The sequence below is a fragment of the Macaca thibetana genome, chromosome 9, assembly GCF_024542745.1.
Source record: "Macaca thibetana thibetana isolate TM-01 chromosome 9, ASM2454274v1, whole genome shotgun sequence".
Lineage (NCBI taxonomy): Eukaryota > Metazoa > Chordata > Mammalia > Primates > Cercopithecidae > Macaca > Macaca thibetana.
This window is the reverse complement of record NC_065586.1, coordinates 43,090,448-43,110,797: the sequence shown is the minus strand read 5'-3', so window position 1 is coordinate 43,110,797 and position 20,350 is coordinate 43,090,448. Positions and strand designations below refer to the sequence as shown.

At 45.1% G+C, this 20,350-nt stretch overlaps 2 protein-coding genes across 2 annotated transcripts in view; one reads left to right on the top strand and one right to left on the bottom strand.

Annotated features, from left to right (window-relative positions):
• Nucleotides 1-20,350, top strand: part of LOC126963224 (mitochondrial import inner membrane translocase subunit Tim23) — a 901,060-nt gene that overhangs the window by 653,345 nt on the left and 227,365 nt on the right. The window lies entirely within an intron of this gene.
• On the bottom strand, nt 71-19,347 carry MSMB (microseminoprotein beta). Its single transcript, XM_050804724.1, has 6 exons — nt 19,276-19,347; nt 12,431-12,495; nt 9,092-9,236; nt 6,419-6,524; nt 5,400-5,505; nt 71-299 (listed from the first exon to the last, which is right to left on the bottom strand). Exons 1-6 carry the CDS (start codon nt 19,345-19,347, stop codon nt 170-172), a joined length of 624 nt encoding a protein of 207 aa, XP_050660681.1. The 3' UTR covers nt 71-169.

Below are 20,350 nucleotides of genomic sequence, written 5' to 3'. Positions count from 1 at the left end.
ATTCTTTATAATGTGTATTAAATCAATGCATACACAAGTTATAAATTAAAAGTACACACATATTCAAGTGTTTGCTCAAAAATCTTTTTACTGATAGGCATGGCTACACAATCATAGACCAGAGGAGAATGACGCCTGGCCTGGGAGCCCTGTGCCTACTAGAAGCACATTAGAGTATCCATTGATCGATAGGACAGGTCTTTTTTGGGTTCTTCTTCTCCACCACAATATACTTGCAGTCCTCCTTCTTGAAGATTCTCTGGCATTTTTTTTTGTCATAACCCACAGGTGTAGCAATACTGTCATTGAGACAAAACAGGGGCCTGTTAGAAGAGGAAGGACCCCCAGTACCCTCTCCCCAGTGCCAACTCTGTTCAGGAAGTCACCTATGCTCCAACTTAAGGGCACCCTTTGGCTGGCAGCCCCAGAGTGTGGCCTCCAGGAACCTGGACCACTTTGTACCATAGAGTCACACAGCCCACCCCTACATTCCATCCTGCAGGCACAGAAGGTCAGCAGTAGGTGCTGACAGGCCTAGGGGCAAGTCTGGCTACTCTGGAAAGTGGCAGCTTGTTCCATGCTGGCTCCTCCCACCCTCCCTGTTCAGGAAGCGGCCAGCATATTGTTGCTAGAATGTGGAAAGGAAACAAATCCCAGCCCTGACTTGGAGGCCTGTTGGCAAAGGAGCTCTCTCAAGCAACCGGAGCAATGAGTCACTCCGGGCCAGTGTCATGGAGCCCAGGGAGAAGCTGATGAAAATCAGAGACCACTTCTAATTGAGCTGCAGTTCATAGAAATAGTTTGAAGAGTTCTGATGAGATGAGATGAGATGAGATGATACTAATGCTAGAATATTTATTATTATTACTTTAATTTTTTGAGACGAATTTCACTCTGTCACCCAGGATGGAGCGCAGTGGCACAATCTCAGCTCATTTCAGCCTCCGTCTCCCAGGTTTAAGCGATTCTCCTGCCTCAGCCTCTTGATAGCTGGGATTACAGGAGCGCGTCACTACGCCCAGCTAATTTTTATATTTTTAGTGGAGATGGGGGGGGGGTCTCACCATGTTGGCCAGGCTGGTCTCGAACTCCTGACCTCAAATGATCCACCCGCCTTGGCCTCCCAAAGTGCTGGGATTAGAGGCGTGAGCCACCATGCCCAGCCCAATGCTAGAATATTAAGTGGAAAAATCAGCCCACAAAATTGTAATATAAAATTCGATATCCACTATGTAAAAGAAAAAAAATATAGAAAAGAGACATAAAGAAATGATGACAGGAGCCCAGGCATGGTGTCACATGCCTGTAATCCCAGCTACTCAGGGGGCTAAAGTGAGACGACAGCTTGATCCCAGGAGTTTGAGACCAGCCTGGGCAACATAGTGAGACCCTGTCTCAATTTTTTAATACAAATAAATAAATAATATAGAATATTAATAGTTATTATCTTTACGTAGTCAGGATTATGAGTACGTTTTTCTTCTTTTTTCTCCTATACTTCCCCATGGTTCTATAATTCATATGTTTTACTTAGAAAATTGGGGGAAATGTCATTTAAAACCTTTCATGTTTAAAGGTGATTGCTGGCTGGTAGGAATGTAAAATGGTGCGGCTGCTGTGGAAAACAGCTTGGCAGCTCCTCAATAAGTTAAACAAAAAATTACCATATGACCCAGAAAGCTACTCCTGGGCATATGTCCCAAAAGAATTGAAAGCAGGGACTCAAACATTATATGCCAATGTTTGTATATTGATAAACATTGTATGCTAATATTCAGAACAACATTTCTTACTTTAGCCAACAGGCAGAAGCAACTCAAGTGTTCAACAAATAAATGGATAGGCAAAATGTGGTATGGCCATGCCATGGAATATTATTCTGGCAGAAACAAGAATGAAGTACTGATACATGCTACAACATGAATGAACCTTGACAACATGCTGAGTGAAATAAGCCAGACACGGAAAGACAAACATCGTGTGAATTATATGAAATATCTAGAGTAGGCAAATTCATAGAGATAGAAAGTAGATTTGAGGTTACCATGGATTTTGGGGGATGAGGAATCTGAGTTATTTTTAATGGATATAGAGTTTCAGGTTGGAGTCATTAAAAAGATTTGGAAATTAAGTACATTCATAGTACTGTGAATGTACTTAATGCTGCTGAATTGTACGTTTTAAAATGGTTACACTGACACATTTTATGTAGTATACATTTTACCACAATAAAAAAAAAGGTTAAAAATAAAGTCGTGATTGTTGAAGAGATACAATTCTTTTAGTTGGTGGTAGGAAGTGAAATGGTGAATCTCTGCTGCCTGTGTGCAAGTACAAGTTGGTAAGGCAACGGGCGTATTACTGGATGCTTATTTCAATGCAAACCAGACTTAGCTGTATAGATGAAACTGCAGAGAGAGAGAGGGAAGAGAAACTGTCAACATCGGATATTCAGCTATCCAGAATCAGTGGTTGGATGACCTTGGCCTTTTGTCTCCCACTGCCTTTTCCTCACCCAAGTCAAGGAGCTAGCCCTGGGTCCAGGCAGCGTGGAGCCCAGGACATCTCCCATGCCCTGCCCTGGAGCCTCTGCCTGGGCCCCCAGCCTCAGGCTCCACTGCCACTGAGCACCTTGAGATCTGGGCAGCGTCCCACAGAGGGTGCAGTGGGTCCAAAAATTTCTTCCAGAAAAAGCTTAATCAAAGTTTGTATTTTTCCATGGAGGAGAAAAAAGTTGATGAGAAAAACAAACTTGGTAGGAAGTGAGGCATTTCCAGGGAAGAAGGTGTTGATTCATTTCCCCTTTGTGGAGCAGTGTGCCAAATGGAATAGGCAACATGGCAGGAGAAAGGGAAAGGGCACTTTGAAAACTGACCAGGTATCAGTTACTGTCCCAGGCTCACATGACACAGAATTGGCACAGAGAAGACCTTAAGTGTTTGTTGGGTTAAAGAATATATATACAGAATCTCATTTAATTCTCATAGCCACCTGATTATACCTGATTATACTGTGAGGAAACAGAGGCTCAGAGACATTCAGAAACTTACTCAGGGTCACACAACTAGTATACAAGGGAATGGAGATTCAGACTCAAGTTACTCTGACTCCAACAGTGAGGTTCTTCCCTCTTCACTGCAAGGAGCAGCCTGGCTCTTTTCCATACCAGGCCCACGAGAATCCCAGCCTACAGTGGAGAATCTTAGAAGAGGGCTGGGATGCTAAATCTGGGTGACATGGACACTTTAGCCGCCAGGGAGCTGCGCTCCTTTGTGAGGGAGGGATCAGTCACCAGTGATTCACCTGGCTGGGATACAATCACACTCTACCAGAGTGACATTAACACTTGATATAAAGACAATCACAAATCCCTGGAGCCACAAAATCAAGGCTCAGCTGTAATACCCAGTGATCTGGCCAATGCGATGCCCAGGAGCCTGCTCTGAGCAGCCAGCCATCTCCCAGTCCAATATTCCTGTTCCATTGGCACCTAGCATGGGGCCTGCTCAATAAATGTGGATGGAACTCTCCAGGCACTTCAGGTTCAGTAGGACTCAGGTGTTCTGATCTAAGTTAAGTGCTTGCTTCTCTACTCAGGGTGTCCTCATAAGATTCTCGAGGCACCTGTTAAAATTCAGATTCCTTGGCCCCTCCCCTACAGATTCTGATCAGTCAGTTCTGGGATGGAGCCCAGGAATCCGCATTTTGTCAAGCTTCCCAGGTGAGTCTGTGATTAGACAAGTTTGGGAAATGCCCCTTGACACCAATGCTTCTGCCATCAGATGCATTCCTGTTCCTGCAAAACACTACAAGCCAAGGCTACAGGAAGAAGTTAGATGGATTTAGGGGGTCGGGAGTTAGGTAGCTGGTATGGACATAGCTGCTGAGGAAACAGGTAAATTAGGACCGCACTGAGGGTACTCTGTGTTCTGTCTGCTCAAGATCTAGACTTCTGGTGTCCATAGCAACCCAGCAGAAAACATCTGCATAGCCTTTGGGTTGACGTGAGTTAAACTTGAGCAGTGAAGCAGCGTAAGTTTTATGGTGCAAGGCACACTACAGATCCTCCCTTTACCCCTCACATCTAATCCCTCTGCCTATGCTCAGAGCCACTGCTGTTTTTGCACATCTACAAGGCCCAGACTAAAGTGATGACCGGGCCAATCTCTAGAATAGTGTCAGACCACTTAGATACTCTTTCCTGTCTTCAGGAGCCCATCTGGAATAAAGCTACTTATCAAGTTTCAAAAACAACAGAAAATAAATCAGACTGAGGTGGAAAACAACCCAAGTGTCCATCAACAGATGAATGGAGATGCAAAATGTGGTCTCTCCGTATTACAGAATATGATTCAGCCTTGAACAAGAAGGAAATGTTGACGCATGCTACAACATAGATGAACCACGAGGATATTATGCTAAGTGAAATGAGCCAGTCTCAAAAAAGCAATTACTGTATGATTCCACTTATATGAGGGACCTAGAGTAGTCAAAATCATAGAGACAGAAAGTAAAATGGTGGTTGCCAGGGGCTGGGGAGCAGGGGATGGAGAGTGACTGCTTAATGGGTACAGAGCTTCAGTTTTGGAAGATGCACAAGTTCTGGAAGTGGATGGCAGTGATGCCATAACAGTGTGAATGTACTTACTGCTGCTCAAGTATACATTTAAAATTGTTAACATGGTACATTTTATGTTACGTATATTTTACCACAATTTTTTTTTGTTTTGTTTTTTTGATACGGAGTCTCACTCTGTTGCCCAGGTTGGAGTGCAGTGGGGCAATCTCTGCTCACTGCAAGCTCTGCCTCCCGGGTTCACGCCATTCTCCTGCCTCAGCCTCCCGAGTAGCTGGGACTACAGGCACCCGCCACCACGGCTGGCTAATTTTTTTTTTTTTTGTATTTTTAGTAGAGACGGGGTTTCACGTGTTAGCCAGGATGGTCTTGATCTGCTGAACTTGTGATCCGCCTGCCTCGGTCTCCCAAAGTGTTGGGATTACAGGCGTGAGCCACTGTGCCTGGCCCACAATTTTTAAAAAAGAAACAGGACTGAAAGCTAACCTCCCAATACCACAACACCAAGAGTAAGCCCTAACATAAATTATGGACTCAGGTGATAATGATGTGTAATGTAGGTTCATCAGTCATAACAAATATACCACTGCAGTGGACGATGTTGATAACGGGGAGGTTGTGCATGTGTGAGGGTGGGAGGCATATGGGAAATTTCTATACCTCTGCTTAGTTTTGCTGTGAATCTACAACTACTCTATAAAAAGTCTATAAAAAACTAAAACAAAAACTAAACCCCTGAAGGTTGGAATTTTGCAAGAGGGAGTAGCTGTTCCTCAGAGAACAGCTATATCCCCCTCTTGGCCAGCACTGGCTTGAGACTTACAGGGTGCAACAGATAATTTCTGTTTTGTAGCAAGTGCATCTCTCACAGTTGTCAGTCTTCCACTTCGAGTTTATCGGGTGTTTGTTTCCTTTGAGATCCGTGCATTCTAAAACAATACACACAACAACATCAGTGCGAGTCATGCAATGAGAACAAGGCTTATCAGGACATTGAGTCCTGCCCCTACTATCTACACCCCTCCCAGAGAGAGAGGAGCTCAATGATTTTAAAGGTATCTAAGAATGGTGCTCCTGTATTCACCCATAGCTAATTCCAGTACTGTTCAGTTCATGCTGCTGATGTTTTCTTACAGAAAGCTTACATCCTTCTAAGTTTTATTTCAGAACAGATATTTCAAGAAAAAAATAAGGCCCTTTTTTTGAATCAGGTAGCCATGTGAGCCTATGGGTACTTGGGACCATGTTTTTTCCTGCTGGATTATCTCTGGATAAGTATCTTACTTCTACACTTCCCTTTGCTTTGCATCGGTGGTTTTCAACCCTGGGATGTTTCAACCCACATGTGAAACATCTTGGGTACTTGAAAACCACCCATGTCTCAACTTTACCCTAGAAGAATGAAATCAGTATTTCTGGGTGCAGGACCCAGGCTACTGTGTTCTTAGAAGGTTCCCCAAGTGAGGCCAGGCACAGTGGCTCACGCCTGTAATCCCAACACTTTGGGAGGCCGAGGCAGGCGGATGACCTGGGGTCAGGAGTTCAAGACCAGCCTGGCCAATGTGGCAAAGCCCTGTCTTTACCAAAAATACAAAAATTAGCCAGGCATGGTGGCACACACCTGTAGTCCCAGCTGCTTGGGAGGCTGAGGAGGTAGAATCACTGGAACCCAGGAGGAGGAGGTTGCAGTGAGCCAAAATGGTGCCACTGCACTCCAGCCTGGGAGACAGAGCATGACCATCTCAAAAAACAAACAAACGGAAACACAAAGGCTTTCATCTGCAGACAGGTCCATCTGCCAGGCTGCAATAACATAATAAACATTGAAAAGCCAAGATTTACCCCTGGTAGAATCTCCTGGAAATCTCTCATTAGGTATGAAAGAGCACGATGCATTGCATAAAGTCACGAAGGTGGCAAAGATCACGAAGCCGCCCAGGAGAACATTCTGTAATGTGAAGAAAGGTCAGGGTGGAGAATGAATTAATTCAGAGGATAATCCTTGACTAAGTGCTGTGTACCAGGACCTCGGCTGGGTTCTGGTGAGAGTTTATGAGGTGGAGTTCCTAACCTCGGATGACCTAGCGAGGGAACAAGACCTGCACAAGTCACTAGCATGAACTACAGAAAGAGGCAAACAGGAGTCAACAGGCATGGGGCAACAACGATAAGTGTGCTGTTTCATTGCAGAGGAAGTTCAGGAAACCCTTACAAATAAGGCAATTTTTAGCTGCTTTGCAGCATATGTAAGACTTCAAGGACAGAATGAGGAGTTTCATGAGAAGAATGAAATATTAACAAAGATATAGAAGAGAAGCAACACAAATATATAGTTGAAGGCTTATTGTAGTTAACTGGATTAGTTGGAGATATGACTGGAAAAAATTGGGGCCAGGCTATAAACACAGACTGTGAGGCTAAGAACTTCATTTCCCAGGTCATAATGGCATCTTTTATGACTCCATGAACAAACCAGTTAATCTATACTGAAATTTAGAACAAGGAAAAGTATCTAGTTGACTTTGCCATCTTTTTGAGATGAGCTAAATAAACAAACAAACAAACCTTAACACGGTAATTTCTGGGAACTTTTGAAAGGGAAGATGGTGTTAAATAAAATGTATAGGAGGCCATTGGTGTTTGGACTGAGCTCCTGCACTAGGCCCAACAGACCAAACCAAAATGCAGTCGCCCTTGCTGAAGTTCTCTGCCACTAAGCCAAAACTAAGTTGCTTATCCAACCTTCTAAGAAATTAGGAGAGAGTGAGAGGTAATAGCCAAATGCCCAACAGGCCAGTTTTAGCTGACATGATGAGAAAGTCCCCTCTGCTTTAACTTATAAGCAAAGTCACTTTGAAAAGACCAATTTACTTTTTGTTCTCTGTTTCTGCTTTTTCTGGCTCTTTTCTGTCTATAAAGCCAAACTTCTCTGGTCAACTCTGTGGAACACTCAATCTATTTTATGGAATGAGGTATTGCTGATTATAGACGTATAAGTAAAAGTTAATTAAGGACCAGGTATGGTGGCTCATGCCTGTAATCCTAGCACTTTGGGAGGCTGAGGTGGGTGGACTGCCTGAGCTCAGGAGTTCAAAACCACCCTGGGCAACATGATGAAACCCATTCTCTACTAAAATACTGAAAAATTAGCTGGGCGTGGTGGCACGTGACTGTAATCCCAGGTACTCTGAAGGCTGAGGCGGAAGAATCGCTTAAGCCTGGGAGGGGGAGGTTGCAGTGAGCCAAGATTGTGCCATTGCACTCCAGCTTGGGAGAGACAGTGAGACTCCTTCTCAAAAAAAAAAAAAAAAGTCAATTAAGATCTTTAAACTAAATGTGTTGTAATTTTGTCTTTTGACAATGGGAATGAAGGCATTTATTCTGCAAGATTCCTGAAATTTATTATGAAGTGATGTTACTTGAAGTAGTATGTTACTCATATAGGAATAGAAAGATGGGCAGGGCACAGTGGCTCACTCCTGTAATCTCAGCAATTTGGGAAGCTGAGGCAAGCAGATTGCCTGAGCTCAGGAGTTCAAGACCAGCTTGGGCAATATGGTGAAACCCCATCTCTACAAAAAATACAAAAATTAGGTGGGCGCAGTGGTGTGCCCCTATAGTCTCTGCTACTTGGGAGGCTGAGGTGGAGAATCGCTTGAACTCAGGAAGATTGAGGCTGCAGTGAGCCATGATAGCACTACTGCACTCCAGCCTGGGCAACAGAGCGAAACCCTGTCTTAAAAAAAAAAAAAGGGGGCAAACACAGGGATAAAAATAGAAAACCCAGAAAGTTCCAAAGGTAGTTGGATAAGATAAAAAAGAAAAAAAGAAAACCTAGAACGTATAAATGTATGTAGAAGTTTATTATAAAATAAACATGTTATTTGAGTTCTGTGGAGAGCGATTATTCAATAAATGGTATTAGAACAAGTGGCGAACTATTTGGGGAAGAAACAAAGTTAATTTCCTACTTGAGTCCCCATTAGTGAAATGAATTCTAAAAGGATTCAAGGGTTAAGTTTTTACAATAAGATCATAAAATAATCACAGCATATATACATAAATACTTATTCTAAGCATAAAAGAAAAATAGATTTGAGAATATAAATGTCATAAGAACATAACTGAAATTAGAAAGATATCAAATTTTCAGAACAATATCATTACATACCAATGGGGGAAGAAAAACATCTTAAACAGAAAAATGGCAAGAGAAATAAAGTGGCATTTCACACACACACACACACACACACACACACACACACACAGAAATGACGAATAAACACATGAAACAGTTCAACTTACTGATAACAAAAGAAATGTAAATATGTAGATGAAATATAAACATAATGGGATGGTGAGAATAATCTTTTAATTTATAATACCCAGAGGGAAATAGAGACATCTATGGGAGATGATATGCACAAGAATGACTTACTTTGAACAATTGTTATGGAGAACAATTTGCTACGATATATCCACATTCTTAAAACCATTTACGACATTTGATTTCACCTTTTCGTCTCCAAGATGTGATCCTAAAAATGGCACAGACACAGAGACAGACTCCTCCACAAGGATGCTCACTGCAGTGGAAAAATGGAAAGAAACAAAATGCCCAAGAACAGAGCTGGTGGAGAACAGTGACTCAGAAAAACACCTGGTGAGCCAGCAGGGTAGAAGGTGAAGTCACATGAGCAAATGATGACCACATGTCACGACATGAAATGAAGCAGGCTATGAAATACGTGATTCCCGTGATGCGGAGAGAGATGCTCAGAACACACTGAGGGTTTTGTACCAAATAACAAGTCATTTTTGGATGGGAGGATTAAGACAATTTTCTTCTTTGGACTTTTCCTCTTATTTTCTAAATTTTCTACAATAAAATGTATGAGTTTTATAGCCAGAAAGAAAGAAAGAAATTCTTTAAAAACAACACAACGCTTGATACATTCAGCTCAAGCCAGGACTTGGAGTGGTACTTGTTCTGTTTCATTCTTCTTTTGAGTAACCTTCAGCTCGAAATCAGGGTGGAAACCTAAACGTTTTTCCCCCCAAAAGCCAGCCTTGTTGACAGCATTTTTACTCCCTTTATGCAGAAAGAGGGCTCCTGGGGGACTGGGGATCACTGGAATCTTGTGGATCTTGTTTCACTGAGTCACAAAGCAGGAGAGTCAACAGGGACAAGCAGGACTGCATCCCAGGACAAGTGACATGTGCAAAATCCCCAAGTCTCCTGCAGCTCTAGAGCAGAGGCATGAGATTGAACCACCAGGGGAGAGTCCAAACATGGTGACAGCAGAGAGCAAATTATTTAATTTTGAGATTACCCACTTGACAGAAATAGCCTAACACTGACTCTCTCTTTCTCTCTCTCTGAAATTTGGTTTTCCTCCCCTGTAAAAAGAGGGGTTCTCCCACTTGGGTAAGCATTAGAGTTACCCAGGGAGCTCATAGGAAACACACAATCTCAGGGTCAGTGCCTCAGTATCTTTACCTAGTCTCCCAGGTGAGAACCCAGGTACAATGACCAACCCAATGCTGCTTTAATGTGCATATAAATTTCTGGGAGTTTATTTTGTTTTGTTTTGTTTTGTTTGTTTTTGAGACGGAATCTCGTTCTGTCGCCCAGAGTAGAGTGCAGTGGTGCAATCTTGGCTCACTGCAACCTCCGCCTTCTGGGTTCAAGTGATTCTCCTGCCTTAGCCTCCTGAGTAGCTGAGATTACAGGAGTGCACCACCACGCCCGGCTAATTTTTGTATTTGTGGTAGAGACAGAGTTTCATCATGTTGGCCAGGCTGGTCTCAAATTCCTGACCTCAAATGATCCGCCCACTTCAGCCTCCCAAAGTACTGGGATTATGGGCATGAGCCACTGTGCCTGACCAGAGAGCTTGTTAAATAACCTGCAGATTCTGCTTCAGTAGGTCTTCAGACCTACATGGAAACTCCCAGGTGATGCCCACGCTGCTGGTGTGAGGCCCGCCCCTGAGTAGAGAGGCTCTAAAGCTTCTTTTCATTCCTGTCTTCTATTCTGCCACCAGCCTTCCCTCCCTTCATGTCTTCCATTCCTGCATTTAGTAATCCTGAGCTCCTGATGTGTGCAGGCACAGGAGATTACACCACGATGCCAGAATGGGCTTGGGTTTTCTAGATGGTGCTGCTAGCCTTGAGGTGAAGCAGACTGGCAGTGCTCTTAGAAGTTGTGTCTCTTTAGGTAAATTACTGCTCCTGGAAGGGTCTTATCCCACGATCAAGAGTTGCGGGTCTGGCCAGGCATAATGTCTCACACCCGCAATCCCAGCACTTTGGGAGGCCAAGGTGGGAGGATCACTTGGGCCCAGGAGTTAGAGACTAGCCTGGGCAACATAGCAAAAACTCATCTTTACTAAAAATAATAAATAAATAAATAAATAAATAAATTTAAGTTAATAAAGAGTTGGGGGTCCTCAGGATCTTAGGCAGGCAGCGGTATTGCCAGCTCCGCAGCTTACTAAATTCACTGTGAGGCTGCATGGAGGATGGGCTGGAGGAGCCAGGCGAGTGGAGATGGGGAGGACCTCCCACCCCACTGTTGTTTTACCATCCCCAGTTCTGCCTCAGGACAGTTTCTGAGAGTTCGTTTGTCTTGCAGAGTGGCCCAGAGGAGGCCCAGGGTCTCCTCCTGAGGACCCTCTCTGGCCTCCCTTGGCTCCTCCCACTTGGCTGGCTGCTGCTTGCCTCATCTCCCTTGCAGCCCCAAGAGCAGCCCAGTTCATTCCCTGGAGTTAACAAAGAATGTTTTAAGAAAGATCAAGTTTAAGACACAAGAAAAGCCTGCAAGGGTTTTTATAAATTTTGAAGCAAAATTCTTTCTTGGCCAGGCACAGTGGTTCACACCTGTAATCCCACCACTTTGGGAGGCTGAGGTGGGCAGATTGCATGAGCCCAGGACTTCAAGACCAGCCTGGGCAGCATAGCAAAATCTTGTCTCTAAAAAAATACAAAAATTAGTTGGGCATGGTGGCGCTCGCCTGTGGTCCCAGCTACTTGGGAAGCTGAGATGGGAGGATCACCTGAGCCCAGGAAGGTCGAGGCTACAGTGAAGCGTGACCACACCACTGTGCTCCAGCCTGGATGACAGAGTGAGATCCTGTCTCAAAAACAAACAAATAAACAAACAAATAAAACTCCCAAAACCCAAGATTCTTCCTTAACACATAATAGTGAAAAAGGCGTAGGGAAATGATTCCCGAACTTGAGTAAACATTAAAATCACCCGGGCAGCTTTTAAAATTGATGCCCTGTTCTCACTGCAGCCCAATTAAATCAGAGTGTCAGAGTGGAAGATGGGTGTCAGTGTTCTTCAAAATTCCCCCAGGAGTTCCACTGCCCAGCCAAGTTTGGGAGCCCCCAGCAGGGAGAGAGGGATGCCTGGGTTCCTATCTCAGCTCATTCACAGGCTTGCGGTGAGACCCCAGTGGCAGCTCCTTCCCCTCCCCAGGTTCAGTTCCCTCATCTCAAAAACAATGCAGTCATGTAGCTCTGAAACTATTTTTAATTTCAAATTTCTCACATGGGACCCAAGAATCAGAGACACCTATGAAATCTAATTGATCCCCAGAATACTGGAAGGAGAAACAACTTACGTCTTAGGTAATAGAACTAGTGCTAAACTCATTACAATTTTCGCAAGCTCCCAGACACTCGTACTCTGCACATTGAATTGCAGGTAATAACAGAAGATTCCTAACTAGGTCACATTTACCATTCAATGCTATGTGGTAGAATCACACATCACAGCATATTAAAATAAGGAATACATATTCTCTTTTGCTTTTCTAACCTTTATATATAAAACCAGTTACCTACCATTGTGACAAGCAGGACTCCTTATAGACAGGTACATCCAGGAAAAGCTGCATCAAACTTTTATACTGGAAAGGGCAACCACGCATTCAACACCATTGGGAATAACAAGGTAAGAACACATTGAGTGTTTACAGAGGGTTGACTAGTAAAAGGAAAGTATGGTTTCAGATGATTTATGAGTTATTAATCAATCAGATCTCCACCCAAGTTATGTGTTTACCTTGTCCCCACCCCGATCTGCATTTGCTCCTGACCTAAACGAGCAGAGGAGGAGAGAACTCCTCTTTGCTGAGCCTTCGCCCTATACTGATGGACTGCTAGCACATGACGTGTCCTTATTTGATTTTACACACAAAGAAACAGAGCCTCAGGGATGCCAGTCACAACAGCCAGGTGGTGAAGGTGGGTTTTGTGAAGGCATAAGAATAGCCCACAGGTCACTCCATCAGGCCCATTAGGCCTGGATCTGTGGCCCAGATGACACGGCCCTTAGGGTATGGCATGAGAACAGAAATGGGTCAAGCCATCCTGCAGGGCACAGGAGAGCAAGAACTACATACAGCTCAAGTTTCCCTGACAAGCTCAATCGCTGGACCTTTCTAGAGCCCTTCTTGAATCTGTAGTCTACTCCCTGCTGCATCAAGCAAGCCTTCCTTCTCTTTGTTCCACAGTGGTCTCCTCCCAAACAACCACGCCTGCCCTCGTCATAGCCAGGATGGTCTTTGGAGAATGGCAACAAGCAGAACCTCCTAGGGTGCTGGAGGGACTTACTACTTTATCTGTTTGCTCTGGCCACCACAGCAAAACACTGCAACTGGGTGGCTTTGACGAAAGAAATTTATTTGCTCACAGCTCTGGAAACTAGAAATGTGAGGTCAAGCCACTGGGGAAAGCTTGTTTTCCTCTGAGCCCTCTCTCCTTGATTTGCAGATGGCCACGCTCTTGCTGCCTCTTACATGGCATGCATCCCTGGTGTCTCTCTCCGTGCCCAAATTTCCTCTCCTTATAAGGACACTAGCCATATTGGATTAGGGGCCACTATAACTATTACATTTTACTTAAGCCACCTCTTTAAAGGCCGTGTCTCCATTGCAGCCACATTCTGGGATATTGGGGGTTAGGGCTTAAACCAATTAATTTTGGGGGGATGCAATTGAGTTCATAAGACAATTTTATCCCAAGAAGTCCCCTCACACCCTGCCACAGCTTGCTACAGTTCCTAAAATTTAACCCCGAGATCCCTCTGCCCACAGATGAGAGTTCACGCTCCTAACCAGAGGGTCCTTGAGGCTCTTCTGAGCTGGCCACAGTGGCCCTTTTCAGCACCATCCTCTACCCTCCCTAAAATCAGCCTCACCACCCCTAACACAGCTTGGGGTCTCTCTCCTGCTCCCTAGAAGAGCTGTAGTGCTGTCTGGCTGCCTCCTCACTCACCAAGGGTGCCACACACTTCTGCCTTCACCTGCATAAGTTAAGTGTTCATCGATTAAATTCCAGGAAATTGGGGCGCATTCATTATGCACTGTAGCCCCTTGGTTTCTTTTAAAACTCCAAGTTTGAAGAACTTCCTATAGTGTGAAGTGGAAAGTTCTGCCTTACATTGAGAGCAACTAGGACTTGCTGCCCTCACCTCCTTGCCTCCAGGGCACAGGCACTAACCTTGGCTCCAAAACACTCTCATCTCAACAAGTCCTCTTCAGAGAGGGTTCAAGGACACTGGCATCATGCAGAATCTCCCTAGGAATGGTGGTGTGGAGGGTTCTGGCTCTTAGGGCAAGGGTTTCTGGAGTCCAGTGTGCAGTGTCAGTGCATGGGGGCCATGACTGTGACTGGTAGCAAGGTGGTCTTACTGGAGCAGTGTGGTTTCAGTGCTCTACCTGACCTTATGCCAAGAAAGCCTGTGTCTCTGGCCTTTAGTAGAGGCTTGAATTATCTAATAAATCTCTTTCCACCTCAAATGACCTAGAGCAAGTTCTATTGTTTGCAATTAAGAACTTTGTGACCAAGACGGTGACTGTGACCTATTGCTGTCAGTGTCCCTTCCAGTGACCGGCAGGGTGCCTGGCACAGAGCAGCTGCCCAGAACAGGATTTCACCTGGGTTATCTCAGGTATTCCCTAGTAAAAAGTATCCTGGCAAGACCAGCCCACACCACTGCTGACATGAGCTTATCTATTCCAACCCTAGGAGTTGAGAAAGGGATGTTCAGAGCAGGTGTGGCCAGCTGCTGCCTACAGGGAAGAAGGCAAGTGAAATGAGCAGCGCTCTCTGGGTGTGTGACAGCCAGCTCTGTCCAAACCTGCTTGATCAGTTTTCAGTGTTGATCCTACCTCCACTGTCACCCTTATAGATGGAACCAGCTTATTTTTCTTTTAATTATTTATTTTTCTTTTTATTTATTTTAATTTTTTTAAAAGACATAGTCTTGCTCTGCTGCCCAGGCTGGAGTGCAGTGGCACCATGATAGCTCATTGTTACCTCCAATTCCTAGACTCAAGTGATCCTCCACCTAAGCCTCCCAAGTAGGTGGGACTACTGGTGTGTGCCACCACACCCAGCTAATTTTTAGATTTTTTTGTAGAGACAGGGTCTTGCTATGCTGCCAGCCTGGTCTTGAACTCCTGGGCTCTAGTGATCCTCCTGCCTCCCAAAGTGTTGGGATTACAGGCATAAACCACCATGCCCAGGCTGATTATTATTTTAATGGCCACATTTTATTCCATGGAATGATTTGGGCCATCATTTATTTGGTCAGGTTCCTCTTGTTGAACACTCAGGTTGTTTCTGCCTTTATTTTCTATAATTAGAAATACTGTTGAAATCCAGGTCCTTCAGATAAAAATTTCTCACACTTACACTAATTTATTTAAGAGAAATTCATAGAGGCCAGGCAAGGTGGCTCATGCCTGTAATCCCAGCACTTTGAGAGGTCGAGGTGGGAGGATCACCTGAGGTCACGAGTTCGAGACCAGCCTCACCAACATGGAGAAACCCCGTCTCTACTAAAAATACAAAATTAGCCGGGCATGGTGGTGCATGCCTGTAATCCCAGCTACTTGGGAGGCTGAGGCAGGAGAATCACTTGAACCTGGGAGACGAAGGTTGCTGTAGGCCGAGATCACGCCATTGCACTCTAGCCTGGGCAACAAGAGTGAAACTCCATCTCAGAAAAAAAAAAGGAAATTAATAGAGGTAGAATTTCTGGGTAAAAGAAAATTATAATTCTCTTAGATTATCACCTATTATTCTGATAGGTTTGAAATATTTTGTCTTAAATTATTTTTCTTTGCTAATTGGCAAGATTATACTTTCTCTTTTTTTTCTTTTTTGAGACGGAGTCTCACTCTGTCCCCCACACTGGAGTGCAGTGGCTCAATTTTGGCTCAGTGCAAGCTCCGCCTCCCAGGTTCATGCCATTCTCCTGCCTCAGACTCCCGAGTAGCTGGGACTACAGGCGCCCACCACCACGCCTGGCTAATTTTTTGTATTTTTTTTTTTTTTTTTTTCTGAGACGGAGTCTCGCTTTGTGGTCCAGGCTGGAGTGCAGTGGCCGGATCTCAGCTCACTGCAAGCTCCGCCTCCCGGGTTTACGCCATTCTCCTGCCTCAGCCTCCCGAGTAGCTGGGACTACAGGCACCCGCCACCTCGCCCGGCTAGTTTTTTGTATTTTTTAGTAGAGACGGGGTTTCACCGTGTTAGCCAGGATGGTCTCGATCTCCTGACCTCGTGATCCGCCCATCTCGGCCTCCCAAAGTGCTGGGATTACAGGCTTGAGCCACCGTGCCCGGCCTGTATTTTTAGTAGAGATGAGGTTTCACCGTGTTAGCCAGGATGGTCTCGATCTCCTGACCTCGTGATCTGCCCGCCTCATCCTCCCAAAGTGCTGGGATTACAGGCGTGAGCCATCGCGCCCAGCCTAGACCTTTTTCTGTATATGTATTGACCAGTTGTTTTTCTTCTTTGGTGAATACCCTGTTCACTCATGTCCTTTAGCTATTTTTCTGTTTGGGGTATTTATATTTTTCTCCTGGATTAGTCAAGGCTCCTAATATATTAAAGCTATTAATCTTCAAGTGTCACATGTGTTAAAATATTTCCCTGATTTTTTTCATGGTTAGCACATCCATTCTGGAGTTAAAACTAAGGAATGAGAAATATCTCTCAAATGATATGTTTTGACATGTAGAGATTTTAAACTTTAACTCTGACTACAGCCACGCTATCCCCACCTGTGGGTCAGCCCTACAAGCCCCAGAGAACACCTCAAGATCCATGGAGTCACACAGCCCTTGGGCTGATGCTGTGGCAGGGGCTGCCATTCATTCCCGGGCTTTTTTGTTTTGTTTTGTTTTTTGTTTTTTTTTCTGAGACACGGTCTTGCTCTGTAGCCCAGGATGGAGCACAGTGGTGCGATCTCAGCTCACTGCAACCTCCACCTCCCGGGCACAAGCGATTCTTGTGCTTCAGCCTTCCCAGTAACTGGGGCTACAGGCATGCACCACCATGCTTGGCTATTTTTGCATTTTTAGTAGAGACGGGGTTTCACCATTGCCCAGGTTGGTTTCGAACTCCTGACCTCAAGTGATCTGCCTGCCTTGGCCTCCCAAAGTGCTGAGATTACAGGCGTGGGCCACCGTGCCCCGCCATCATTCCCAGTGTTAAAAGAACCTTAGACAAATTAAATTTAACAGAGTTTGATTGTGCAAAGAACCATTTGTGTGAATCAGGCAGCCCCCAGGAAAAAATAGGTTCAGAGATACTTCTGCGCTGCCTCATAGTTGAAGATTTATGGACAGAAAAAGGAAAGTGATGTACAGAAAGTGGAAGTGAGGTACAGAAACAGATGGATTGGTGATGGCGTGGTGTTTGGCTTATTTGAGCCCAGTTTGAACAGCTGGCCACCTGTGAGTGGTTGAAGTCTGGCTGCTGTGATTGACCGAGACTCAGCTACTTGGTACGAAAGTAGGTGACAGCCTATTTATGTCCAGTTAGCTTACAGTTCACTATGTACAGATAAAACTTTAGGGTGAATTTAAAATATGTGAGGACAAGGCTTTAGGCTAAACTTGATTTAACACCAGGATTGATGGGGGCTCCCCTCACCAGTCTTCAAGCTAATGACTTGTCTCCCATCCGCTCCCTCTCCCATCCTGCTCTAGAGCCTTTCCAAACCATGATCTCTTCTCTTAAACCTCTCACCCAACTGCCTACTTCATACCCAGAACGTAATCTTACTTGGTATCTCACAGAGACCACAGGTGAAAACTGCACCCCCACCCCCACCCTGCACATTGCCCTCCACCGGCTCCTGTTCTTTCCGCTTTCCCTGTGGGTGTCTTCCTTACCCCAAATACGCAATACGGATCCCATTCCCCTCCCCGTTGGCCCCCATTCCTTCCCAGGGACCCTCCTCCATAAAAGCCAGCCTCCCCGTGACAAGCAGGCATGAAGGGACAGATGGAAAAGTGTTCAGTGTTCGAGGACTGCCCAATTCCCAGCCTGGCAAAAGCCAGCCTCCCTGAGGGTCCACTTACACCCTGGCAGTTTTACTTTGTAGAGCCCGATCTTTGTAACACCCTGTGGCAGGACCCGTTTCTGTACTCGTCAGGATTCTGTTCTGTTGGAAACTGAACTAAAATGAGCATGGGCAAAAAGAGACATTTTCAGCTCAAGTATTAAGTCCAGAGGTGGACCAGCTTCTGGACGGAGGGGCTCAGTCTAGGACAGGCATTATGAGAGTTTTCACTCTGCAGAAACCAGAAAGACGGACTCTGCCCCCACCCGTGGATTCATTTCTTCATAATCTCTTGCTTCAGAAATATAATAAGACAAATTCTCCACGCCAAAAGATGCAGTAGAGGGTCTTTTTACAGCCACAGAAATGCTGTAGGGTGAACCCCCTACATGGGGTGAGGGTGATGGTAGGATAGAGATCCTGGAGATCCAGGAAAAGAACTGAGCTGGAAAAGGAAGCCACTAATAGAATAGCGAGAAAGAACACTGTAAATGCTGTAAGCCACGGCTACTCTGGATAAGGTGTCACAAGAGTGCACTGGAATGCATTGAGGCTGACAAGCCAGGGACCAGGAAGACTGCCTGTGAATAATCTTTCTTGTTTTCTGTAAGGAACTTGGAAAGCTTATCCAGAGAGGTGTGAAAACAGCAGAGAAAACACTGAGACAAAGAAACGGGACGAAAGCAAACATGTTCGGGATTAGCCACTGAGAAACCTAAGAAACAAAACCAAGTTTTGTCCCAGAGAAAAGGAAGACTTGGGCATCCCCTTGGAGGTCTGGAAGCTTCTTGTTTGTCAAGTGAATTAAAGAGTATTTGGTCAAGGAGCGTGTGTTTATAGCTTAGAGCAACTATGCACAGAACCCAGGAACTACCTGCCTCCCACACTTTCAATGTGTTGTCCCAGAACCGCTCCCTTTTGTGAAGCTGATGTTTGTCTTGTGTTGAATGTAACACGGTCACAAGAAGGCTCTGGTGACAGGGAGCTTGTATTTTCTTTCTGGATGTGGTATTCAAAGCGTTGAACAACAAGTATGGCTCAACCACTGACCCTTCAGTTCAGCTGCCAGCAGTCAGTCTGGGGGACCCTACTGTGCCAGGTTCTACTCCTTCTATTTCTGAATGATGTTGAGGTCTGGAGGGGCCAGGAGATCCAACATGCTGAGTGGGGGCACTCAGGAGTCTTGGGCAGCAGCCACGTACCCACCAGTATATCTGAACTGATCTATACCAGCATCACAGGCCCTCATTCTCCTCATAGAGCACATGCAAAGTAAATGCAGTCACTGAATTAGAGAGAAGAACGCCAGCCAGCAACCTTCTGTCCTTACCATGAGCAGTGCCTTCCAGAACCACCCCAGGGTGGAGGGCTGAGAGGTGGGAGGGGAGCCGGAGCCTCTCATGTCCACACATGCATTACCTCAGGGATTTCACGGCAACACAACAAAACAGGCCTTCTCACCCCCACTTTACCAGTGGGGCATTGAAGTTTTAGGATGGGAACAACTATTCAGGGTTTTCAGATAGTGAGAAGGAGCGAGAATTTAAACCCAGGCCTGAGATGTAGCAGGGACCCCTTTTTAGGAGCCTGTGCCACTACCCCCAACTCCACCACCAAGTATGAAAATAAAGGAAAACCTTGAGTGCCTTCAAGGGAAATTTCAGGCATCCAGCTAGCCCTGAGAAGTAAGTAAGTAACTTGTTAGGCAGGAAGGTAACAGTAGCCCAAAATAATAGCCAAGGAAGCTAGAGTACAGAGATGTTTAGTTTCCCTTTAGAAACTAAAGATAACAAACATCTTAACACACGTCCTTGAGTTTGTCATTCAGAAACCTGGACCTCCACTTGGACCCCCACCAAATGGATCTGCTGGCCTGCAGACCTCAGATAGTGGGAGCTGAGGACCGCACTCTGACCAGCTTCCTTCATTCTAAATTTCTTCCGGAGGGACCTGAAAGCCATGCCCATGAGCTAAAACTAATACTCTTTTCTGTTAACCCCAAATTTTCAAATGAGGTGTCGCCTCCTGAATCAACTACAAATCAAAGAATCTCTGAATCCACCTATGACCTGTAAGCCCCTGCTTCAAGATATCTCACCTTTTTTGGGCCAAACCAATGTGTAACCTCCATGTAGATTTACAATTTCGTCTAACTTCTGCTTTCCTGAAAATTTACCCCTGCCTTTAAAATCCCTTACCTGTGTGAAAGGAAACTATGTTGCCCCCCCACCAAATAGCTAAGTTAAAGAGAAAATTCAAGCTGGGAACTGCTTAGGACAAATCTGCCTTGCATTCTACTCAAAAGTCATCCCTCTGCTCACTGAGATAAATGCGTATCTGATTGCCTCCTCTGGAAAAGCTAATCAGAAACTCAAAAGAATGCAACCGTTTGTCTCTCACGTGTC